The sequence below is a fragment of the Peromyscus leucopus genome, chromosome 15 (assembly GCF_004664715.2).
Source record: "Peromyscus leucopus breed LL Stock chromosome 15, UCI_PerLeu_2.1, whole genome shotgun sequence".
NCBI lineage: Eukaryota > Metazoa > Chordata > Mammalia > Rodentia > Cricetidae > Peromyscus > Peromyscus leucopus.
In genome coordinates, this window is record NC_051076.1 from 68,918,828 (window position 1) to 68,945,725 (window position 26,898).

General features: G+C 37.9%; 1 protein-coding gene across 7 annotated transcripts in view; it reads left to right on the forward strand.

Annotated features, from left to right (window-relative positions):
• Positions 1-26,898, forward strand: part of Ptpn4 (protein tyrosine phosphatase non-receptor type 4) — a 179,565-nt gene that overhangs the window by 46,582 nt on the left and 106,085 nt on the right. For 4 of the 7 annotated variants that reach the window (XM_028879796.2, XM_037211479.1, XM_028879802.2 and 1 more), the window contains exon 3: positions 19,286-19,393. The exons of 2 other annotated variants lie outside the window; for them this stretch is intronic. In XM_028879796.2, coding sequence (XP_028735629.1) covers positions 19,286-19,393 — 108 coding nt within the window. Of the gene's footprint in view, positions 1-6,164; positions 6,199-19,285; positions 19,394-26,898 lie in introns of those variants that run through there. One more of the 7 variants, XM_028879800.2, reaches the window with a different exon arrangement.

The window sequence follows — 26,898 nt, forward strand, 5'->3', positions numbered from 1 at the left end:
AGACTTTTGATGACTGTTTCTATTTCTTTAGGGGTTATTGGTCTATTTAAATAGTTTATCTGGTCTTGGTTTAACTTTGGTATGTGGTATCTATCCAGAAAATTGTCCATTTCTTCCAGATTTTCCAATTTTGTGGAGTATAGGTTTTTGAAGTATGACCTGATGATTCTCTGGATTTCCTCATTGTTTGTTGTTATGTCTCCCTTTTTGTTTCTGATTTTTTAATTTGTGTGCTCTCTCTTTGCCTTTTGGTTAATTTGGCTAGGGGTTTGTCTATCTTGTTGATTTTTTTTCAAAGAACCAACTCTTTGTTTCATTGATTTTTTTTTTTTTTTTTTTTGTATTGTTCTCTTGGTTTCTGTTTCATTGATTTCAGCCCTCAATTTGATTATTTCCTGGCGTCTATTTCTCCTGGGTGAGTTTGTTTTCTTTTGTTCTAGAGCTTTCAGTTGTGCTGTTAATTCATTGTTATGAGCTTTCTCCATCTTCTTTATGTGTGCATTTAGAGCTATGAATTTTCCCCTTAGCACTACTTTCATAGTGTCCCATAAGTTTTGGTGTGTTGTACTTTCATTTTCATTGAATTCTAGGAAATCTTTAATTTCTTTCTTTATTTCTTTCTTGACCTATTGGTGTTTCAGGTGGGCGTTCTTCAGTTTCCATGAGATTGTAGGCTTTCTATAATTTTTGGTGTTGTAATCTAACTTTAAGGCATGGTGTTCCGATAAGATACAGGAGGTTATTCCAATTTTTTTGTATCTGTTGAGATTTGCTTTGTGACTAAGTATGTGGTCGATTTTTGAGAAGGTTCCATAGGGTGCTGAGAAGAAGGTATATTCTTTTTTGTTAGGATGGAGTGTTCCATAGATATAAATTAAGTCCATTTGAGTCATAACATCAGTTAAGTTCTTTATTTCTCTGTTAAGTTTCAGTCTGGTAGATCTGTCTTTTTGGTGAGAGTGATGTGTTGAAATCTCCCACTACTAATGTGTGGGGTTTGATATGCAATTTAAGCTTTAGTAATGTTTCTTTTATGAATGTGGGTGCCTTTGTATTTGGGGCATAAATGTTCAGAATCGAGACTTCATCTTGGTGGATTTTTCCTGTGATAAATATGTAATGTCCTTCCTGATCTCTTTCGATTGATTTTAGTTTGAAGTCTATTTTATTAGATATTAGAATAGCTACATCAGCTTGCTTCTTAGGTCCATTTGATTGGAAAGCCTTTTCCCAGCCCTTTACTCTGAGTTAGTGTTTGTCTTTGAAGTTAAGGTGTGTTTCTTGTATGCAGCAGAAGGATGGATCCTGTTTTCTTATCCATTCTGTTAGTCTGTGTCTTTTTATAGGTGAGTTGAGACCATTGATATTGATGGATATTAATGACCAGTGATTGTTAATTCCAGTTATTTGTGTGTGTGTGTGTGTGTGTGTGTGTGTGTGTGTTAGTGTGAGATTATCTATTGCCTGAATTTTCATGGGTGTGTTTAGCTTCTTTAGGTTGGATTTTTCCTTCTAGTGCTTTCTGTAGGGCTGGTTTTGTGGACAGATATTGTTTAAATCTGGTTTTATCTGGAATATTTTGTTTACTCCATCTATGGTGATTGAGAGTTTTTCTGGGTATAATAGTCTGGGTTGGCATCTGTGGTCTCTTAGTGTCTGCATAAGATTTGTCCAGGACCTTCTAGCTTTCATAGTCTCTATTGAGAAGTCTGGTGTTATTCTGATGGGTTTGCCTTTATGTGTTACTTGTTTTTTTTTTCCTTTGCGGCTCTTAATATTTTTCTTTGTTCTCTGTGTTTAATGTTTTGATTATTATGTGGCGAGGGGACTTTTTTTGGATCCAGCCTATTTGGTGTTCTGTAAGCTTCTTGTATCTTCATATTTTTCTTTCTTTAGGTTAGGAAAGTTTTCTTCTATGATTTTTTTTTTTTTTTTTTTTTTTTTAAATTTTCAGGCTTTTTTTTTTTTTTTTTTTTTTGGTTTTTCGAGACAGGGTTTCTCTGTGTAGCTTTGTGCCTTTCCTGGGACTCACTTGGTAGCCCAGGCTGGCCTCGAACTCACAGAGATCCGCCTGGCTCTGCCTCCCGAGTGCTGGGATTAAAGGCGTGCGCCACCACCGCCCGGCTCTTCTATGATTTTGTTGAGTATATTTTCTGTGCCTTTGAGTTGATATTCTCCTTCTTCTATCACTATTATTCTTAGGTTTGGTCTTTTCATGGTGTCTCAAATTTCTTGGACATTTTGTATTACGACTTTTTTGTCTTTAGTGTTTTCTTTGACTGATGAATCTATTTTCTCTATTGTGTCTTCAGCGTCAGAGATTCTCTGTTCCATCCCTTGCATTCGGTTTGTTATGCTTGCTTCTGTAGCTCCTGTTCGTTTAGTCAGGATTTCTATTTCCAGCATTCCCTCAGTTTGTGTTTTCTTTATTGTGTCAATTTCTATTTTCAAATCTTGAATTGTTTCCTTCATCTATTTAATTACTTTTTCTTGACTTTCATTGATTTCTTCCAATTTTTGTTTGTTTTTTCTTCCATTTCTGTAAGGGAATTTTTTATTTCCTCTTTAAGGGAGTTTTTATTTCTTCTTTAAGGGCCTCTATCATCTTCTTAAAGTCATTTTTAGGGTTGACTTCTTCTGTTTCTTCTGCCTTGGTATGTTCAGGTTTTGCAGGTGTAGAATCACCAGATTCTGATGTTGTCATATAGGTTTTTATGTTGTTGCCTGTAGTTTTGCACCAGCGTCTACTCATCTCTTCCTCTGCTTGGTGCAGGCAGTGTCTGTGTCTGAAGGTTTCTCTCTTGTTCTAATTGTTAGTCTTGGTTCACTAGGAGTTCTTGGTTAAATTGGTGCTGTTGGGCTCTGTTTCTTCGGGAGCAGCTTAGTCCAATCAGTGTTTGTGGGTTCTGTCTCAGGGAGTAGTTGTTCTCAGGTGGTGCAGGGTATGCTTAAGGTTTCAGTGGTTGTTAGGTTTGTAGGGGTTGGTTGGTTTTTTTGTTTTGGGTGGGGGAACAGGGAAAGGTAGTTGTCTGGTCCCTGGGACTCTGATGGGTAGGGCCTAGGGGCTAGAGACCTGACCTGCCGGTCTGGAGATGGGAGCTTACCTGTTCCCAGTCGGTGTAGTTAGTGTAGGCTTATGATTCTGGTGATCTGGTCTGGTAGCTGGGCGGTGCCTTCTTTTCTGTTCTCAGATTACGTTTTGCTCATTTGTCAACTCCTCAGCTGATCTTGTTTCCTCAGACTGCAAACTGTAGGCTTCTGAATCCTCTCCCGGATGGATTTCATCTGAGCCTGGTAGTCTCACCAACACCTCCAAGTTGTTGGGTTTCGCAGGATCAGCAGCTGGGTCCTGGGTTGGCCTCAGACAGAGTGTTCAGATTCGTTTTGGTCTCGTCCCACGGAGATGGCTCCTTCCCTGGGTGTTGGGATTAAAGGTGTCCCTGTTCCAAGCTCTTGATTAAGAGCTTGTTTTCACTAACTCCTCAGCGGGTAATAGCTCAATTTCTGGTCTTTATTACAACTGCATCTGGGCTGCCACTCTGCCTGCCTCTGCCTGTTTATTTTTCAAATGTACGCCTGTTGCCTGTGGTGTTCAGAAGTGGTCATTGAATTCCCTGTAACTAGAGTTAGGGATGGTTGTTAGCGACCATGTGAACTGAGCCCAGATGCCTGTAAGAGCAACAGCTGTTCTTAACCACTGAGCCACTTTCTAGCTCCAATGTCACTTATTTTTACTATTGTATAATTTTTTTTTTATTTCACTTTCTTTTGAGACAGGGTCTTGCAGTGTAGCCCTAATTCACTGTATACCAGATTGGCCTTGAATTTGTGGTGCTCTGTGAACTTAATATAATCTAGAATCTCCTAAAGATAGTCTTAGATTGTCTAGATCAGATTGAGCTGTGTAGCCAGAAGAATTCCCTTGTCCCACCTGGCCCGTAACAGCTTATAAAATAAACACACAGAGGCTTATATTAATTACAAACTGTTTGGTCTATGGCTCATGCTTCTTGCTAGCTAGCTCTTACAACTTAATTCAACCCATTTCTATTAATCTATGTTTTGCCACATGGCTTTGTGACGTTACCTGTGTCCCATTACATCTTGCTTCCCTGGCTTTGTCAGGATGAGGTGGCTCAGATCCATAGGGTACATGAACAGCAGCTTGTCTTTCACTTCCAGTAAGCTTAGCTCCTTCTCTGTGGAATATGTTCCAGCCTGAGCTACTTTTGTCAGTGCTTGTCCTTGTTCAGTTATAGTGCCCCTGGAAGGTCTTCAGAAGTGTTACCGACCTCGACACCTCTGATTCCAGCAAGCCCACCCTTTTCATGGCCCCACTTTTTCCTTTCTTATTACATTTATTTAATTCTTTTGAGATGGGAGCACAAATACCTGGAGGTCAGAGAATAAATACCTCCTTTAACCATGTGGATCCCAGTGATTGAACTTAGGCCATCAGGCTTGATGGCAAGGGCCTTTCTTTGCTAAGCATTGAGCCAGCCCCAGTCTCTTTTATTTTATTTAAAAATGTGTCCTGTAGCTTTCTTTGACTGTTTTTCTGTCCTTTAATTTTTAATTATTTCATGAGTCTATTGCTGCTTTGTATGTACTTGGAAAAATGCCTACTCATACATCTTGCTCATTTTAACATTTTTTCCTACTGTTAAATAGTAAGAATTCTTTTTATATTCTGGGTGCAAATTACTAGTTACTAGCTTAAGTATGTGATTTCCAAATACTCCATTCTTTGTTCTCTGTGTTATCTCTTCATGGTTTTGGTGATATCTTTTAATAGAAGACTTGTAACCCTTGGATCCAGTTTGTCATATCTTAAAAAAAAACAAAAAAAAAAAACCTGGTCCGTGGTTGCTAGGATTTTAATTACTTTTTTTATATGATGTCAGGTATGTATCCAATTTTATTCCTCTGTACATGGATATCCACTTATCCTAGCATCATCATTGAAAGGACAGTTCATTCCTATCTGAATGTTCTTGGCTCTTGTAACAGCAAATGCAGTAGTTGATTTCTGAACTCTCTGTTCTTTCATACTTAAATGTCTGTTGTTATGAGAGTATCACATCATCTTGGTTTCTGTAATTTCCTAGAAAATTTCAAAATTAGGAAATGTGAGTTCTCCAGCATCATTCTTTTCTGTACGTGTACATTTAAGATTGCTGTCTTGGGACTGGAGAGATGGTTCAAGTGATTAAGAACATACTGCTCTTGCAGAGAATCAAGTCCAGTTCCCAGCATCCATGTTGGGTGGCTTACAGCCTGCACTTAAATGCACACAAACACACCATACAAGTTGTTAAGAGATTGCTGTATTGGTGGATTGGCCACTTTGTTATTTATATTACCTCTTTGTCTTTTAAAAAGCTCTGAGGTCTTCTTTCTCTGATCTATTGTAGGCACACTTATGACTTATGTTTGCATGGTTTATCTTTTTCATTATTCATCATTTGTTTTCAACCTATGTGTATTATTATATGGTTTATCCAAGAAACTTAAAAATATATTTGAATTATGCTTGTGTGTTCAGCTAAAAATAAAATCTCCAGCACACAATAAAAATAAGTAAAACTTTAGTGTATATTGTCCTGGGGCTTATTAAAGAGCAAGCACTTTGGTTTTATCCCACATATGCAACAATGTGCAGGCTGGCAGTCCACATAAAGCGAAATACCTTATAAAAACGTGTTTCTATGAAAGCCTGCACTCTAGGTGGCAGCATTCTCAATGTAAGATGAAATAGGGGAAATAGGAGAATAAAGGCTTTTCTGCAAGTCATCTGAAAATTTGTAACTATGACACTGTCTTAATATGGGTCTGAAGTTTGAATTTTATACTATTTACTGTTTATAGAACCCCTAAATTGAAAATGTTAAAATTTAATGAAGTTAAAAATAAAACAATAAAAGAACATACTCTTTTATAATTAAAAAAAAATTAAAACTATATGTGTCTGAATATTTTGCCTAGATCATGTCTGTGCACCACATATATGGAATGCTTTCAGAGGTCAGAGGAGGGGGTAGGGATACCTGGAGCTGGAGTTACAGACAGTTCGGAAGCCACCATGTTGGTGCTGGGAATTGAACCTCGCTCTTCTGGAGCAGCAAGTGCTCTTAATCACCACTTTAGTCTTAATGAACGTAGTCTTAATCCTGACTAGAAATGATTCTCAGAGTTAATGTTTCTGGGAAGACAAGACCACAATCCAAATATTAAAGACACAAAAGCAGAATCAGTTCATTAATAGCAAGAGTTGGCAAAACTGTATTACAGCTATTTGACTTTCAAGTAATACAACTATAGAAATCTAAAACCTAAATGATAAGAAGGGTGCAAACGTAAGACAATAATATTTTATCCAGCACATCTAGATATTTTGTTGTAGGACTTTGTATTATCTAGTTTGCCATACTGCCTGAAAAGGAGCTTGGTATTTTAGAGTAGCCTATCCTAAGTTATTATGAATTGCCAGCCTAAGTACTGATTTTAAGTGGGAGGACTAAATATAATCAGCCTTCCATTTTTAACAAAAGAAAAACAACTATAAACAGTTCTGGAGTCAGTAACCTCAGATAGCTTATAACTCCTTCACTTACTACCTGCACAATCTTGAAGTTTGCACTGTCTGTGCCCCAGCCTCTTCATCTCTAAAGCCTTAGAGCCATTAGGGTTATTCTGACAAGAACAGAATCTGACCGCATGCACTTATGCACTTAATACGAGTGTCTGGCAATAGTATTCAGTAAGTGTTAGCTATTGTTAATGTTATTAGGAATTTAGCTATATATAACTTCTTTATTAGGCCCTCCTTTTCTATATAGAAAAGTTTTGCATAGTTTCACCAGCCCTAAAACTATGAGAAAGTTTCATAATAAATACAAAATTTTAGTTTTAAATAGTATTTTGTATTACATCTTTTAATTTATTATGTATGTGTGTATATAGTATTTATTATGTAATATATATGAATGATTGTGCCTGTGGAGGTAAGAAGACAACTGATGAGACTTGAATCTATCCTTCCACCATGGGCCCAAACTCGGGTCATCAGGCATGGCAGCAAGAACCTCTTTGCCCTTTAAGCCATCTCACTGGCCTTTTATAAAAAGGTTCAGTTTATTAAACTGAAAAGTTTTTGTCCTAGCATTTTAATTCCACAGCAAAGAATCTTGTTTGCCTATTTAATGATTGAGGACTTCCTGTGGGTTTTCTCTCTATCTTGTTTGGTGCTGACTCTTGCATCTTGTTGCACATAAGGATGTTTCTAACCATCATTTGTGTTCTAAATCTAATATGAAAAGTTATTATCGAAGAAGTCATTTGAAGCATTGTCTGTGCAGGGAGGGGACTTACTTTGTTCTTGCTTTCAAGTTCTATGGAAGAGACATTGGAGTACCCGCCCCATTCTTTCTTCTTTAAATCTCCATAGGAAGTGTTTGAAGTGAAAACTAACACTTCACATATCTCTATGAACTTACCTCCTTGCTTATTATTGTGTGTGAATGTCTATGCAAATACATCTGATGGTCTTAATGAGCAAATTGTATGAAGTTTGAAGTTTTAGTGTTTGAAATCTTACTCATTGATCACCAATCATTGGAAGATTAAAAATAAAAATTTTGTGATTTTTTTTTTGTTATTTTCAGAAAAAATATAAATATTTTCATGATGAAGGCCAAAAAAAAAAAAAGGTTCAGTTTATGCTTTATTTTTTTTCACTTCTATTTTATGAATGAGTTCAAGGTAAAAAAAAAAACGATTGCCACCGTGTGTGTGTGTGTGTGTGTGTGTGTGTGTGTGTGTGTGTGTATTCGTTTGTGTGCCTGTGTGTGCACATGGAGGCCAGAGGTAAACATTGAGTATCTTTCTCAATCATGTTCCACATTCCATATTTTGAAACTTTATCAAAACCACTGTACATCTTTTGATGTTCCTATTGTCTGTTAGGAAGATCTGTTCCTGTAAGTGTTCTTCACTCAGAGGGTGATCAAACTCTATCTTCTGATAATGGCTGAAGAATTTTGGTCTTTTAAGAGCTATTATAATATATCATTGGGCTAAATATGGAGGGAACTCTCCCCAATATCTGCTGATCTTCAGGAGAGCATCTTTAGAAATAGGTACCTCAGGGACCATCTAGGTTAGATGATTACATTGTAAAATACAAAATCCTTTTATTTTCCAGTGAAGATACACACATGAATATATGTGTATTGGATCAAGTTATAGTTACTTCAAGGAGTCCCAATTTGGCCTTGGACTTTTCCTCTTTAGTACATCAGCTCCTAAGTGCACTCATTCAACCTTAGGTTCTATAAAACATAGCTCTGGTGTTGTTGAAGTAATAGTTTTCATAGTTTAGAATCAATGAAAACTGCCTTGTATAGGAACAAAAACTCATAAGAAACTAACCAGCCAATAAAGAATAGGTATAAATATTTTCTGTTTAACTTTTGCTATTCTGCATTCTAAAGAGTATAGCTCTCTGTCTTTAGTCTGCAGAGCAGCTGCTCAATCTTCCCTTCCAGCCAGGTCTCAACACATCTCTCCTTGTTCTTGGCCTACCAACAAGAATCTTCATTTAGTTAGGCAGTTACTAGTAACAAAACTAAGTACATTCTGTCAGGGATAGACTTTACTTTTTTTTTTTTTTTTTGTTGTTGTTTTGTTTTTCGAGACAGGGTTTCTCTGTGTAGCTTTGCGCCTTTCCTGGAACTCACTCTGTAGACCAGGCTGGCCTCAAACTCAGAGATCCACCTGGTTCTGCCTCCCAAGTGCTGGGATTAAAGGCAAGCGCCACCACCACCCGGCTAGACTTTACTTTTTAAAGGACAATTTACTCTAAGTTATCTGTAGTATTATCCTTTGAGCTTTAGTGATTCTCCCAAATGCCTTGTTTTTTTTACTGGTCCTTATGTGAAATAAGAACCGAAGGGCTGGTAATTCTTGTAGAGGGACTAAAAACCATACATAAACTTTAGAATTGTTTCAGTGTACTCTTTTGTCATTCACTGACTCAACTAATCAAATATTAATTAACTGGCTTTTTAAAACAGCCTACTGAGAATTGTTAGTTCATGATGAGTTTCTCCTGCAGCTGTTTTCTTTTTATTCTCATCTGAGCAATTTCATCTGCTCTATTTATCATCCTTTCAGTGGCAGCCTATAAGGAATATGACTATTCTGCACATTGCCTGGCCTTACAGGCTTTTCTTTGAAATGAGGGTAGAAACCTTTGTGATCTTGAAGCTCTGATGATCTGTGTGCCCACAAAACATTAATCCACATGCCTGAAAAAAAAAAAATTATATGGACAAAGCCAAGGTTTTGCTGCCAGCCTGAATGGTAGTTGGACTCCCTTGGACCATGGTTGATGTAGCCTTGTGCATGATAGTGCTGGGTTCATGGGAAACGCTTCTTTAGGTGGTCATGTGCAGTCAAGGTGTCAGAAGCACTGTCTACTTGAGGGGAAATCTTTTCCAATGAGTTTATACTTATATATTCTTGGCTTTGACATGAATGGTAGGTAGTCTCACTGACATCTATGATATCATCAAGGAATCTCTCTTATTTTCATGGTACAAAAACTTGGATATCTTTAGTGAATACAGTTTCTTTAACAACCATAGCCTTATTGCCAGCAAGTTTAAGTGCCAGACTACATAATTTTCTGACCAAAGTACATATTTTTCTGACATTTCTGTTTTGTTCCTTGCTTGAGAAAGAAAAAAGAAGAAGAAGAAGAAAAAGAAAACCATCTATCGATGACTGTTCCATAGCCTGAATGCTGGATTTCCTCCATCAGATTAATTAAGGCATTGACTTTATATTTTGCTTCTCTGAAATTCTCAGGGCACAGACAAAATGCCAGCAAGTTCTTTGCCACACTGTACCATGAATGGCCTTTAGTCCATTTTTTTTTATAGGTCTTTATTCTCATCCAAAACCTCATTAACCTGGTGTTCACTGTTTGTATTCCTGTTAGCCTTCTCCCACCTTTAAGTACTCCTGGCTTTGGCCTCTTCAGCTCTTGTCACCAAATTTTCTCACATTTCTCCCTTAAATAAATCCCACATGCTTTAGAAACCTATGGTTAGGTAATCACAGCATGTACTGCACTTTCCTGCTTCCAATTTCCCGTGTTAGTTTTTCACAGCTGTTACACCCGAAAAAAAATAAAGGACTTATTTTGGTTTCATCGTATCTTGGCTATGGTTAGGCAGAACATCATAATGGGGTCTGTAGTAGAACAAAGCTGCTTTCTTCATGGAAACCAAGAAGCAGAAAAACAGGAAGGATCTAAGGCAAGATGCAGCTCCTCGTGACATTATTTCTTTCACTGTCTGCAATTACCACAACCTCCCCAAAGAGCACCCCCAGCTGAGGACCATCTCTTCAATATATGAGCCTGGGGAGAATGTTTCATATCTGAACCATAAAATTGACGTTTCTGTCTCTTGTGATGCCTACATGACCTGTGCACTCTACCAGCAAGAAGGCTGTCATCATATGTGGTCCCTTTACTTAAAACTTTCAGAACCATGAGTCAAAATAAAGGTCTTTTGAGTTAAACTTACCCAATTTGTTTTATTGTGGCATTGACAATAGAAAGTTAATGAAGCAAGGAACGAGCAGATTATTTCTTTTTTCATTTGTATTTTTTAATAAAGAGCTCCCACTTTTTCAGTGTGGCCATATTAGGAAGAGGGACAAAGAGATCCAATGAACCCCTGAAGTCCAGCTTCCTCTTTCAAAGATTACTTTTATTTAATGTGTTTGAGTATTTTGCCTATATGTATTCATGTACAGCATGTGCATTAGTGCCCATGAGGGCCAGAATAGGACATCAAATTCCCTGGAACTGGAGTTACAAAGGGTTGTGAGCCATCATGTGAGTGTAGGGGACTGAACACAGGTTCTCTGCAAGAGTAGCCCATGAATGCTCTCAACTGCTGAACCATCTCACTAGCCTCTCAGTTGTGTTTTTTAAATCTTCTCTTCTTTCTTTGAAAGCTCATTGTTTTTGAAAATTAACTTCTCTCATGGACTGCAGTGTTTTTATATTGTTCCTTCTAAATCAGCAAGTGGCATGACCAGGAATCCATTTGCTAATCTAGACACACAAGCACAACATTCTTGATGTGTCATTTTTTTTCTCACACATAGTTACCTTTTTGCCAATCTGCTATTTTGGAATAGGTCCATTTTACTTTGTCATCTTTGATACTCTAATTTAGATCACTTAATATTACTATTAGTGCAATCATCTCTTAATTGAACTTTCTATCCTTATTATTAGATTTATTTTGTTTTGTTTTGTTTTATGTGTATTTGTTTTGCTGCATGTTTGTCTGTGTAATGTATGTGTGCCTAGTGCCATAGAGGCCAGAAGAGGGGTTCAGATCCCCTGGAACTAGAGTTATAGATGGGTGTGAGCCACCATGTGAACGTTAGAAACTGAACCCAGGTCCTCTACAACAGCAAGTACACTAAGCCATCTCCCCAGTCCCTTCTGTCTTATTCTTAACATCTCCATTTCCCTGTACAAAACCATATGGCAGTTTTTCTTTCAAGTATTGAAATCTTTTATGTGTTTTATTTTTTTTTTAATTTATTTATTTTTTTTTCCATCACAGGCAATTTATTTTGTTCTATTCATTCACAGTTAATACAGAAAATACTTGGAAACATTTCCATATAATGTTTGACACAGAAATCATCAAATAGAAGTATACAATGTTGACAGGAGGCAGTACATTTATAATTTATAACCCCAAATGTATTTATAAATTAGAAATGGAAAGATCTACAAATGAAATTATGAAGGTTCACCAAAGTCATTTAATCTGTCAGTTTCTCATTCATTTTTATGTCTTAATAATATTCTATTGTATGAATAAGCCACATTTTATTTCTCTCCAGTATTTGATAGCTATTTGAGTTGTTTTAACTTTTTTACTATTAGCAACACACTGCTGTAAACCTTCATATACATGTTTCATAGGTGCACATTTTCAGTAGTTTGAGGATATATTCCTAAGGGTAGAATTGTTGAGTAACAGAGTAACAATGTTTTGCATTTTGACCAACCACCAAACTGTTTTATGTGTTTTAATTAGTTCATTATTTGCATTTCAACTGAGGTATAGCAAGAAATGAGTCTACTCCATCTTGTTCAGAAGAGAAGAGTGCATTAGATTTACTGTAGTAGCTTTAAAAAGTAATGCCTAGTCTTTTCCCTAGACCAATTAATCAGAATGAGAAAAGGGAAGAGGAGAGTATAGCAGTACTCAATTTTATTTTTGTTTTGTTTTTTTCTTTTTGTTTTTTCGAGACAGGGTTTCTCTGTGTAGCTTTGCGCCTTTCCTGGAGCTCACTTGGTAGCCCAGGCTGGCCTCGAACTCACAGAGATTCGCCTGGCTCTGCCTCCCGAGTGCTGGGATTAAAGGCGTGCGCCACCACCGCCCGGCTCAATTTTATTTTTAATGCAGATAGCCAAATGGACATTGAGTATATCATTTGAAGCACATACTTCCTTCCATTGGTTGTCAGTCTTAACACAGTTTTGACCAGTAAGACATGATGCATAGTCTTTTTGTGTGGTAACTTTACAAGTATGTTTGTTTTCTTAAACATTGTCATGTATGGGTATGCATCTTGGAGTTGATGATATTGCTACTAAAGGCTCGCAAATACAGCCAGCACTGGAATGCAAGCGAAGCAGAAGGGAGCGAACCTATTCTTGATTGCCTCTCATTGGCTGATTTAGCTCTGGAATCTGTTCTACCTTTATACTCTATATTATGAAAAAAATACGTCCTTTCAACTCTGAGATTGGTTCTAACTTTATTTAGAATCCTTCTGACTACTATAGCCAATGAGAGGAAATAAGAGTGGTAAAATAATCATATTATGTTTTCTAGTGAACACATTTCTAGTGAACACATTGATGTGCTGAGCTATTTCTTTCAACATTAGACTTTATTTTGCTGTTCACGTATATCTGAAATAGTTGATACAGTTACTGTTTTTGTTTAATCCTTATAAATTTAGGCTGGGGAGATGGCTCTTGGGTGTAAAAGTATGCAAGTATGAGAGCCTGAAATAAGATCCTCAATAAAATGCTAGCAGAGCAGTACCTGTCCGTAGCTCCATGCTAGGGTATTGGACAGGAGGACCCTAGGGACTTTCTGGCCATCTAGTCTATTCTAAATAGTGAGCTCCAGGTTCTATGATAGACCCTGACTCAAAAATATGAGAGGGATAGGTGAGATGGCTCAGCATGTAGAGGTATTTGTTGACAATCTTGACCACCTGAGTTCAGTCACTGGCACTCACATGGTGGAAGGAGAGAATTGACTCCTGAAAGTTGAACTCTTACCCCCACATTTGTGCTATGGCATGTACATGTGCACTTGTATAGACACATGTAGATAAATGTAAAAATAATGTAAAGGATAAAAAGATACAGAGCACAAGAAAGGAGATATTTGACATCAACCTCTGACTTCCACATGCACACACTCAAACGGGTGATTTCGCATGCACACACAGAGATAGGTGCTTCCGTATGCACATACACAGAGAGATGGACACACAGATGGACACAGATGGGTGATTACACATGCACACACACATATGGGTAATTCTGCATGCCCATACAGATGGGTACTTCTTGCGAGAACACACACAGATGGGTGCTTGTGTATGCACACACACACAGATGGGTGATTCCACATGCACACACACAGATGGGTGCTTCTGCATGCGCACACAATTTTCTAATGGTGTCCCTACAAATTGTGTCATTTTACAGTTCTGTAGTTAAATAAGTATTTTTATCTTACTCGTTTTTTATATTTACTATCTACTCATGGAGTGTCATTGTGATTTCTAATTTTTATTTCTATTATTATTGATAAACTTGTTAATTTCTGTTTTATTTATTAGGTTTTACTCATTACTTAGTAAATTATTCAATCATATCTTTTCTACCATACTTAGTGGATGTGGAACATGGGGATAATAATGTCTACATTACTGAATTAATAAGGTTAAAGTCAGATATTTTTAAAAATTCTGTACATAATTGTAAAGTTATGTTCTGTCAAATCAAAGGCCTTTCTCAAATTTCCTGCAAAGTTTTTCCATGTGCTGCCTTTTATGACTTCTACACAAAACTATTTTAAACTGTAGTCAACTTTCTAGTCAAATTTGAGTATAAGAATTAAAGAGATACAGATACCATATATATATATATATATATATATAATATATATAATATATATATACACACACACACATACATATATTAGTTATTTGTGGGGAGCCTACACATTTTTCTGCGGGAAGCCCACTCCCACTTTTTCCCCAGGGTACTCTTGAGGAGGGAGGAGTGAAAAAATATTTAGATAGAAGGATAGAGGGAAGAGAAACAGATAGAAACACAGGATAGCCTTGGGAGGGCCTGGATCATTATTCACTAGCCCCTTCTGTCTCTTCTAAAGGGCTTTTTATAGAAATGCCAAGGGGTGGAGCAAAATGTCTCCTTCTAGCACAGCCAAGTATGGACCCTTTCCAATTGCCTGGTAAATACACTGATCAAGCAATCCTCTTAATGCAACCCTACTGGGTAAAGCAAGCTCAGACCTCACTGGAAACCTTTGTGGGCCTCCACAATACCCTCCTCTTGATATAATAAAGGGCCTCCCAGATTCCCCAGATAGACTGTGCTTGTTTTAGGTTGTCTTTATTGATTGATTTTTACATACATATATTCAGGAAGCTAACAAGAAGAAAGATGCCCGTCTTTGACCACCTCTGCCAAGAGGGGGTACAGAGCTTAACTCAGTTCTGACCCAGGTCCCTATTAAGAGCCTGGAAACATCCACAGTGATCTCCATAGCTACCACACCTCTCAGTAAAGGAGTAGATGATAATAAAGATGGGATATCCTTTTGAAATGGGTCTAAGGTGACTACAGCAGTCTTAGCTGCACCAGGCCCTTTTCTAAATCAAAACTCTCTCCTAACAAATGTTCAATAAAATTTTCAAGAGACTATTTTGATTCCCAGGAGAAAACAGTCATTTCAAAACACTTCAAAGTATCCACTTAACTAAACTAAAACCCATGCTAATTATAAAGACACTTTTTAGCTGTTTAAGTAGTTCATATATACATGTATTCCTAACACAGCAGTAGCTTTTCTGTACAAACTAACTCAATTGTGGGAGGCCTACCCCCTTGTGGGAGGCCTACTCCTTTATAAACAGAAACAGATGAGGAGTGGAAACTTCTAGGAAGAAGACAGAAAAGCTCCCCTAATTATGACACCATTGCTTAAGTTTTCCAGGAGCCATTGAGTCCATAAAATTATATTTTAAGCTATCATAGTGTTCAGATATATCTGAAGGTAAAAGAATAATAAAAACTTTAAGATGCTTCTAATGTGATTGATTTGTTTTATCCTTTAAAAATGAATGTTACCTAATTTGTACTATACAGATATTGAAGTAACAATAAAAAAACAATTCTAGTACGTATTTACACTTTTTTACAAACTTATATTGAACATTTACACTTTTTGCATATTTACAAGTAGCATGAACATCACTATACATATTTACACTTTTTACAAACTTATATTCAAAAGGAAACTCTACATAACTAAGTTTTGATGCAAATATTTAGAAAGAGTATATTAACAGCACCCTAAATATTTACAATTAACATGAATATCACTATACTTATACTTTTTACAAACTTATATTCAAAAGGAAACTCTATAGATCTATTTTACAAAATTTTGTAAATATCTAGAAGAATCTCTTAACTAACATTCAAAAGCAAACCTTACAGGACTATTTTAAAAACTTTAGCAAACATCTGGAAGAGATCTCTTAACTGAACTATTATATTATCTTTCAACAAGACAGAGAGTTCACAAATCATGAATAATTACCATACTGAGCTGCTATAAAGCTCTTCGAAAAAACTTCCTGTGCAACTATTAGGCCTGTGGAGGAGCGTTTTTTGGAGCTGATATTCCTTTGTTGCACATTCCTCACCAAACTAGCCAGCAAGCTTCTGAGGATACAATTTCCCCCTTTTTAATTTTTTAAAGCTGCTTCTTAAGATTGCCATGATGCCAGTGTTTCTCTCTTTCATTTCAAGTACAACCCAAGGTCGTTTTTTTTTAAATCTGCCTGTAAGTTTTTTCCATACCTAAAGCAATTTCCCAGTGTATGGACCCCTTTCCCTTGCCTTCTTACGGGTTTCAAAATGACTTGAGAAGCATCATTAGTGTCTTAATTGCCCCATGACAGGCATCACCTGTTTCTTGTTTTCTGGAAGTAAAGGTAAGCTTTATAGCAGCGTTTGGGGAAAAAAAAAAAGCAATGTTTTGAGCTGAAAAAGCAGAGTTTTTTGGGCAGCTTTTTGAAAGTTTTTGTCCCAGTCTATCTGCTTTTTCTCCAGGTCTGCTTGCCTATGCCCGCTTCACTTTTACAAACTACATTTCCCAGCTGCCTTTTGGATCCCGGTGCGACCAATGGCAGCTGCTGCATTCCTGGTTCCTGTTTACACATCTGTGTTTGTACTGAAATCAATATTTTGCTTTTTTGCCATGGAAGATTTTTGAGTAAAGATTAAGCTTTTCACCTGGCACTGTTCCCTGAGTGGACATACACTCAGACAGGTGCTTTTAGTGCCAGAAGCAAAAACACCTTGGGGCTTGCTCCTACCTTGCTGGGTCAGTGAAAGAAGATGAAAGTACTGGAAATAAAAGTCCCCTCCCCACTCCAAAAAAGTAGCTTTAGCCTAGTGGTGGTGGTGCAAGCCTTTAATCCCAGCACTGGGGAGGCAGAGGCAGGCAGGTCTCTGTGAGATCCAGGTCAGCCTAGTCTACAGAGTGATTTCCAGAAAGGCGCAAAGCTGCACAGAGGAACCCTGTGTCAAAAAGAAAAAAAAAAAAAAAAAAGAAAAGAAAAAAAAAGTTTTTTCAGCCTTTTCAGAGAGATTCCCTCCAGGGTAGATTTTTATCTACCTCCCCCCAGATACAGAGTCCCTGCTCAGGCTCTGCTGACTGCTTTCTGTTCTGGGGGTAAGGACTTGCATCCCCATTTCTGTATGGTCAAACTTTGCTTCTGCTTTTCCCATGCTGCCATTGCAGCTAGGAGCTTAGACCCTGCTTTTTTTTGCTGCAGGGAGGATCCCATAGCCTCCATGCTTCTTCCACGCCAGCAGCCCCTCACTGGGTCCCATACTGCTTCTGCTGCGGCTCCATCCTGGGGGCAGGCTTCCTCTGCTCTGTGGGAAACGGGCATAGCCTCTGGCCACAGGGGATTCTGGCTGCTGTTTTTCTAATACTGACTTGAAGGGGAGATAGCACTGGCAGAGAGAATTTGCTATGTTTCAAGAGGTTTTTTGTTTTTTCTAGGGTAATTATAGGTGATTTTTCCATTCCATAGATGCTATTTCCAGGTAAATCTAATTTTTTTCCTTATAGAAAGAAAAAAAAAAAAAAAAAACTGAAATGGAAAGACCTGAAGAGCTTTCAGAGGTTTTGTTTTTGATTTTATTTATTTATTTATCTATTTATTGTTTGTTTTTTTGAGACAGGATTTCTCCTCATACTTTTGGTGCCTGACCTGGATCTTGCTCTGTAGCCCAGGCTGGCTTCAATCTCACAGAGATCCGCCTGGCTCTGCCTCCTGAGCGCTGAGATTAAAGGCGTGCGCCACCACTGCCTGGCATTGTTTTGTTTTGTCTTTTAGAGAGTGATTGTTAAGTGTTTCCTAAAAATTTAGTTCCCCAAACTTGGCTTCATGGCCAAGAGGAAACTGAGTCTGATGGTGCAATGTTATCATACAGTCACATACATATCACTCTGTCAGCAGAGTGAAGGGTTTTATTTCATCTGCATCCGCCTCTGGGAAAATTCTTCCCTTACACTCAAGGTTTGCATCTACGCTGTCCACAGGCCAAAAGCTTCCACAGGAATCTTTTTCTGCCTGTTTTCTTTAATAGTGTTTTCTTCATGACTATGATTCTTCCCCAGAAGTCTGCGTTCATAGTCCTATAGTTGGAAAAATTAAGGATATAGCTCCTCTGTCTTGTTGCTTATCTATTTTACCCTAAGTTTTTTCTACACTATATTCTTATATTCTGCCTTACTCTAAGCTTCTTCCTACCCAATATTCCTAGTTCTACTCTTATTCTAAATTTCTTCTTACCCAATTCCTACACCTAATTCTATATTTTTACTTTTTATAGATAGAAATTAAGAGAGAGAGAGAAGGAGGGAGGGAGGGATGGAGGGAGGGAGGGACTCACTGCAGCCTCACTTTTCACTTTGGCATTTCTTTCAGCTGCCTTACTTTACCTATACTGCCCAAAATAGAATACCCCTGTCTTCATTATACTACAAAACTGGACATGCCCACTGCTTCCTATGGCACCCCAACCCCCTTTCACCAAGTCCCTGGTCCCTGTTCCTGGTACCATCTGTTGGGGGGCTTACCCATTTCTATGTGGGAGGCCCCCTTTCACTTTTTCCCCAGGGTACTCTTGAGGTGGGAGGTGTCAGAAATATTTAGATAGAACATAGAGGGGAGAGAAACAGAAACACAGGATAGCCTCAAGAGGGCCTGGATCAGTATCTACTGGCCCCTTCTGTCTCTTCTAAAGGCTTTTTATAGGAATGCCAAGGGTTGGAGCAAAAGACCTCACCCTAGCATAGCCAAGTGCAGACCCTTTCCAGTTACCTGGTAGCCATACATGTGGTCAAGCAATCCTCTAATGTAGCCCTGCTGGGTAAAACAAGCTCAGATCTCACTTGGAAACCTTTGTGGGCCTCCACAGTTATTGTGGCAACAATATAAAATAACAAAAATACCATAATAATAGCCTGCAGGAGCCATTTTCAATCCAGAGTTTTTCATCTTCATATTTATTACTTTTTCTATGAACAGTTTCCCTTAAACGGTATTGACATATGAAGCTTTATTCTAAACCAAGTCATTGCTATATAAGCAATGGCCATTGTAGTAGAAAAGGACAAAAAGTTATGCAAGGTTAAAAAACAAAGTACATGGTGTGGTAGTGCACACCTTTAATCCTAACACTTAGGAGGAGGCAGAGGCAGGTGAATCTCTGTGATTTTCATGGCCAGCCAGGGCTTCTTAGTGAGACCCTGTTTCACAAAGACAAGGGCGAAAAAACAATGTACAGCCTATTAAAGATGGTTTCGTATTATTTTTCTTGCAGAAACATGATCAGGGGCAAGTTCTGTTGGATATAGTCTTCAAGCATCTTGATTTGACTGAGAGAGACTATTTTGGTTTACAGTTGGCTGACGATTCTACAGATAACCCAGTAAGTTCAAGCAGTTGCGTTTCATTTCCTTGTAGTTTTTCTCTATGTTCATTATATAAAGCCCTTTCTTATTTAGTGAGTTTTAACATCTTTAATTGAATAATTAGACTCAATTCCTTTGCCTGTTATGCTTGTTGTTTTAACATATCAGAATCTATTCCTTTAAGGTATTTATAACTATAAGTCAACTTGTAAGTGTAGTATTAGTTTTATTGTGTCTCGGAGAACTAAAAAGTAAGACTAAGGCCTCTTGATCTAAAGAGAGAAAAAAAAACCTTTAGATCAGCAGCTGTCAACCTGTGGGTCATGACCCCTTTGACAAGCTTCTGTCTCCAAAAATATTTACATTAAGATTCAAAACAGTAGCAAAATTACAGTTCAGAAATAGCAACAAAAATAACTTTATGGCTGTGGGTCACTACAGCATGAGGAACTGTATTAAGAGATTGCAGCATTGAATAGGTTGAGAACCACTGCTTTAGGTGTATATACACTTACTAAAATGAAATTGGAGTTGTTCAGTGATATTTCAGCTGTTGATGGATATTCTCTCAAAAGTCTTAATTTCTTACTGTAAATTGTTGAATTAAGAATATTTTATAAAGACACTTCTTACACAAGATACTCCATTTCAAAGCTGTGCAAATCCTCAATCTTAGACTCCTTAGTTTTCTACCTACTTTTTAGTACTCCTGGTCATGGTTCTTCTGGTTAGAAACTTTGGGTCAGAGAAATAGAGGATAAGACATGATGAATCATAGAGATGCTTTCTTTGACAATTAAGCATTATAAATTGCACTAAAGAAATATACTATTATGAACATAGCTGAAAGATATACTAACACATCTTAGTAGTTAGACTTGTGGTTAGACTATGACCAACTTAACAGAAACAGTCTATCCTTTTGATTAATGTAGTAGAGTTCTGTTTCTTTTCTTTCTCTGTTGAAACACAAAGTGTTTGTTATGTAGCCCACGTTGGCCTTATACTCAGTCCTCAGCCTCCCATTGTAGAGATACAGGTGTGTACTACCACACTGGGTCAGGAGTATATTTTGCAAGAAATACTTGTACTATTTAGAAAATTTGTAGATTGAAGACAAGAGTTCTCTGAATCTATGTTTTACTATTCTATTTATGGCGCCAGAAAGATGGCTCAGCTAGCTTAGTCCTCTTGCAGAGGATCTGGATTTGGTTTCCAGCACCAGCTCTGCAAACTCCTGTAACTCTAGTTCTAGGCGATCTGATACCCTTTTCTGGCCTGTATGGGTTCCTGTACACATAATACACAAACTCATGTGGGCAAACACAAAAATACATAAATAAATTCCAAATTCCATTATAAGGCTGTTTTAATAGAATGGTTATAGAATTTTATATTCTAAAAGAGGCTTTGGAAATTTTCCAGCGTAACACTCATAGTTTTAGAAGTCATTATTTGAATCTATGGAGTTAAAGCCTGAGTTACTTCTGACACTAATAAAACCAAGAATTTGTTTCTCTTAATTCCCTGTACTCATTTTTTACATGGAACTATTATTTCTACTACTGAGCTTTATATTTAAATATTCAGAAAGAGCTATCTAATGCCAGAATCTTTTCAAGGAAGAGACTTGAGTTCAGTTCTTATATTGTCCCACTATTAATTGGTGTGTGTGCATGTGTGTTGCATGCATGCGACTGTGTGGGTGTGCAGGACAGAGCAGGAGATGTCTTTCTCTCTCATTCTCTACTTTGTTTTAAGATAGGATTTCTCACTGAACTGGAAGCTTACTGTTGAGGCTAGGCTGGCTTACCAGCAAGCTTTCAGGATCTCTTTCTCCATCCTCTTAATGGGTTACAGGCAGAAGCTGCCATGCCTAACTTGTATGGCCTCATGCTTGCACAGCAAGCACCCTTGCCCACTGAGCCATCTCCCCAGCCCTTCTGATTGTCAATGTGAAGTTATCCGAAGGGTTTGAGGGTAATTTATATATTAAAAGAAAGGAATAGAGTAACATTTATGAAGTTTGCATTGTGGTTAATCAACTGTTTTACATAATATCTCTTTTAGTTTTTACTATGATTTAAAAGAATCATTTAATTTTTAAGTGAAAAATAAATGCTTACAAGCCAGGCAGTGGGGGTGCACACCTTTAATCCCAGCACTCAGGCAGAGGTTGGTGGATCTCTGTGAGTTCAAGGTTAGCCTGGTCTACAGAGCTAGTTACAGGACAGCCAGAGCTACAGAGAAACCCTGTCTCGAAAACCCAAAATAATAACATACATACATACATACATACATACATACATACATACATACATACTACCTTATTCCTTTGTATAAATCCCAGAGCACCCAATTAATTATGTCATAATCTTTAACTTTATAAGCTCTTATTCTAGTAATTTGTTTCATTATTCCTAGTGTGCACTTTTATTTTTTTCCTGTCCAGTCTTTATTCTTTTGTTTGTTCATTTTTTTTTTTTTTTTTTTTTTTGTTCATTATTGCATGGTGAGGGATCACTAGGACAGTGCTGAATAGCAGTGATAGGGAGGTAACCTTGTCTTCCTCCCCATGAAGAAAGTATTGAATATTTCATTATCAATTATGCTATGAGCCCTAGATGCTTTTTTTAAAAACTAAATACGCATAATTGAAGCACCATTTATGTAGAATAAAATTTAGTATCTATCATGAAAAACCATAAGAAACAGTACCCTTTTACTCTGAAAAAGAGTATTTGCTAAACACTGGCTGATATGCATTAGGAAACTGAAAGGTTAGTATATATCCACTGGAATCACTGAATTAAATATTCCTAATCAGCATGCTGGTGCAGATAAGAATTTCTAGGTGGTGGATTCAGCTACTTGAGAAACTGAGTTAGTTCATAGCTTCAGGGAACTACAGGGATACTGAAAGAGTTCAAGGCCAACCTTGATGAGATCCTATTTCAATATAAAAGTATAGAAAGGCTTGGGAATATAGTTCAGTGGTAATGCACTTGCCTAGCACATACAAAGCCTTCCGTTCAATCCTTAAAACTACAGCCATAGACAGATTGATGATTAATGATGGTTATTATTTTTTTTAATTCATTTTACATACCAACCACAGATTCCCCTCTCATCCCTCCTCTCGCTCCTCTCCCCCCAGCCTCTCTCCCCTCGACCCACCCCATCCACTCCTTCAAAAGGTAAGGCCTCCCATTGGGAGTCAGCAAAGCCTGGTACATTTAGTTGAGGAAGGACCCCCACACACACACACAATCAAGGCTGAGCAAGACGTCTCATCATAGGTAATGCGCTCCAGAAAGCCAGCTCATGGACCAGGTATAGATCCTTATCCCACTTCCAGGGACCCCTTAAACAGACCAACCTACACAACTGTCCCCCGTATGCACCTATTGTCCATGCAGATTCCACAGCTGTTTTTTTGTTTTTTTTTTTCGTTTTTTAGATTTCCCCTCATGATCTCGACATTTTTTTTGACTTCTTTTTTTTTTTTGTTTTTTTTTTTCAGTTATGGTGAAGTCTATATGACTTAGTATTCACCAATCTGATTCCCGGGTAGGCCATGTCAGGAACCCTCTCCACTATTGCTTTCATCTTTGGAATTACTGGAATTTTTCTAGCACCCTTTACCCCGTAATGTCTCCCTCTATCCAGATATCTCTTTTCTTGCTCTCTCACTCCTTCGCTCCCCCAGCTCAATTATCCCATTCCCTCATGTTTTCGTCCCTCATACCCTCCCCTCTGTTACTCCACCCTCCATCCCCAGCTTACTCATGGATAGCTTATCTGTTTCCCCTTCCCATGGAAATCCATGCGTTCCTCTTAGGGTCCTCCTTGTTTCCTAGCTTCTCTGGAGCTGTGACTTGTAGTCTGGTTATCCTTTGTTTTACATATAGTATTTACTTATGAGTGAGTACATACCATGTTTGTCTTTCTGAGGCTGGGTTACCTCACTCAGGATGATATTTTCTAGTTCCATTCACTTGCCTGCAAATTTCATAATGCCATTGTTTTTTACAGCTGAGTTATACTCCATTGTGTAATATGTACCACATTTTCTTTATCCATTCTTTGGTTGAGGGGCATCTAGGTTGTTTCCAGGTTCTGGCTATTATGAATAATGCTGCTATGAACATAGTTGAGCCAAGTGTCCTTGTGGTATGATTGAGCATCCCTTGGGTGCTCAAGAGTGGTATCATTGGGTCTTGAGGTAGATTGATTTCCATTTTTCTGAGAAGTTGCCATACTGATTCAAGTGCTATGCAGTTGCACTCCACCAACAGTAGATATCCAAGCTCACATCCCAACATAAACTGTCATCAGTGTTTTTAATTTTAGCCATTCTGACAGGTGTAAGATGCTAACTCAGAGTCGTTTTGATTTACATTTCCCTGCTGACTAAGGATGTTGAGCAATTCCTTAAATGTCTTTCGGCCATGTTGAGAATTCTCTGTTTAGATCTGTAGCCCATTCTTTTAATTGGATTGTTTGGTATTTTGATGTCTAGTTTCTTGAGTTCTTTATATATCTTGGAAATCAGCCCTCTGTCAAATGTGGGGTTGATAAAGGTCTTTTCCCATTCTGTAGGCTGCCATTTTTGTCTTATTGACAGTATCCTTTGCCTTATAGAAGGCTCTCAGTTTTAGGAGTTCCCATTTATTAATTGTTGCTCTAAGTGTCTGTGCTACTGGTTTATATTTAGGAAGTAGTCTCCTGTGCCAATGCTTTCTAGGCTATTTCCTGCTTTCTCTTCTATCAGGTTCAGTGTAACTGGATTTGTGTTGAGGTCTTTGATCCACTTGGCCTTGAGTTTTGTGCATGGTGACTGATATGGATCTATTTGTAGCCTTCTACATGTTGACATCCAGCTATGTCAGCACCGTTTGTTGAAGATGCTTTCTTTTTTCCACTGTACAGTTTTGGCTTCTTTGTCAAAAGTCAGGTATTCATAGGTATGTGGATTAATGTCAGAGTCTTCAATTTGATTCCATTGGTCCACATTTTGGTTTTTATGCCAATACGAAGCTGTTTTTATTACTGTAGCTCTATAGTAGAGCTTGAGATCAAGAATGGTGATGTTTCCAGAAGTTGCTTTATTGTGAAGGATTGTTTTAGATATCCTAGGTTTTCTATTTTTCTGTATGAAGTTGAATATTGTTCTTTCGCGTTCTGTGAAGAATTGTGTTGGGATTTTGATGGGGATTGCATTGAACCTGTAGATTGCTTTTGGTAAGATTGCCATTTTTATTATGTTGGTCAAACATATCCATGAGCATGGAAGATCTTTCCATATTTTGATATCTTCAATTTCTTTCTTCAAGGACTTAAAGTTCTTGTCATACAGGTCTTTCACTTGTTTGCTTAGTGTTACTTACCTCAAGGTAGTTTATATTATTTGTGGCTATTGTAAAGGGTGATGTTTCTCTGACTTCTTTCTCAGCCCTTTTATCATTTGTATATAGGAGGGCTACTGATTTTTTTTTTTTTTTTGAGTTAATCTGTATCCTGCCACATTACTGAAGGTGTTTATCAGTTGAAGGAATTCCCTGGTAGAATTTTTCGGGTCACATATGTATACTATCATATCATGTGCAAATAGTGAAAGTTTGACTTCTTCTTTCTAATTTATATCCCCTTGATCTCCTTTTTTTTTTTTTTGATTTTTCGAGACAGGGTTTCTCTGTGTAGCTATCAGGAAGGGGTGTTGGATTTTGTCAAAGGCTTTTTCAGTATCTAATGAGATGATAATGAGGTTTTTTTTCCTTTCAGTTTGTTTATATGGTGTATTACATTGACAGATTTTCGTATGTTGAACCATTCCTGCATCTCTGGGATGAAGCCTACTTGATCATGGTAGATGATTTTTTTTTAAATGTGTTCTTAGATTCGGTTTGCCAGTATTTCATTGAGTATTTTTGCATCAATGTTGGTGAGGGAGATTGGTCTATACTTTTCTTTCTTTGTTGCATCTTTGTGTGGTTTGGGTATCAGTGTAACTATAGCCTTATTTTAAAAAAAGTGACAATGTTCCTTCTGTTTCTATTGTGTGAAACAATTTGAGAAGTATTGGTATTAGCTCTTTTTTAAAATTATGGTGAAATTCTGCACTGAAACCATCTGGTCCTGGGATTTTTTTGGTTGAGAGACTTTTAATGACTGCTTCTATTTCCATTGGGGTCATAGGTCTTTTAAATTATTTATCTGGTCTTGATTTAATTTGCGTATGTGGTACCTCTCTAGAAAATTGTCCATTTTTGTGGAGTGCAGGGTTTTGAAGTATGACCTGATGATTCTCTGGATTTCCTCATTGTCTGTTGTTATATTTCCCTTTTCATTTCTGATTTAGTAAATTTGGATGTTCTCTCTCTGCCTTTTGGTTAATTTGGATAAGGGTTTGTCGATCTTTGCTTTCTTTAAGGGATTTACTGATTTCTTCCAATTTTTTGTTTGTCTTTTCCTTGATTTCCTTAAGGGAATTTTTCATTTCCTCTTTAAAGGCCTCTATCATCTTCATAAAGTCATTTTTTAAGGTCATTTTCTTCTGCTTCTTCTAAGTTGGGATGTTTAGGTCTTACTGTAGTAGAACCAGTAGGTCCTGGTGGTGGCATATTGCTCTTTATGTTGCTAAGTGTATTCTTGCACTGGCATCTATCCATCTCTTCCCCCAGTCGGTGCAGATGGTGTCTGTGTCTCAGGGAGCTGCTATTGGTCCAATCGGTGCTGGTGGTGTTTGTGTCTTAGGGAGCTCTTGGTACAGTTAGAGCTCTTGGTGTTTCAATCAGAGCTGGCCGAGTCTGTTTCTCAGGGACCAGCTGTGGTCTCCAGGGATGGGTGGGTTTGCGGAACAGAGTGGAGTGTGTAGATTACAAGGTCCTATGGGGGTGTAGTGGTGGTCAGGCCTGCCAGTAGAAGTCTTCCCTGCTGGCCTGCAACTGGGACTGCAGTTGGTGGAGGTATGGGAGCACGGATTGTGCCTCTGGGCCTAAAACCGGTGACTGGCTGGGCAGACAGTGATTCACCTTTTGATCCAGTTGGAGCTGGCAGAGTCTGTGTCTCAGAGAGCAACTGTAATCTAGGCTGATGGGTGGGCTTGGGGAACAGAGGGGGACTTGTATTACAGAGTCCGATTGGGTGGGGGGAGTCAGGCGTGCCTGCAGGAGTCTTTGACTAATGATTATTATTAACAATACAGTACAAACGATACTTTCTTGTAAACAGTCATTTGCTTTTATAGTTTCAGCATACAGGATGCCAAGGAAGAAGGACTGTGAACACTTTTTGTGTGTATGTGTATATGAGTACAAGTGTGCCACAGCATAGTTGTGGCATTCAGAGAACAACTTGGCGGTAGTTAGTTCTCTCTTTGCACTATTTGGGTCCCAGGGATCTAACTTAGGTGGTCAGGTTTGGTGGTGCCTTTATTTACCAAGCCATTTTGCTGGTGCCCTACTCAGTTTTTAAAGTTTCCAGCTGTTTGTTTTTTGCTGTTGTTGGTGGAGTGCTCTTG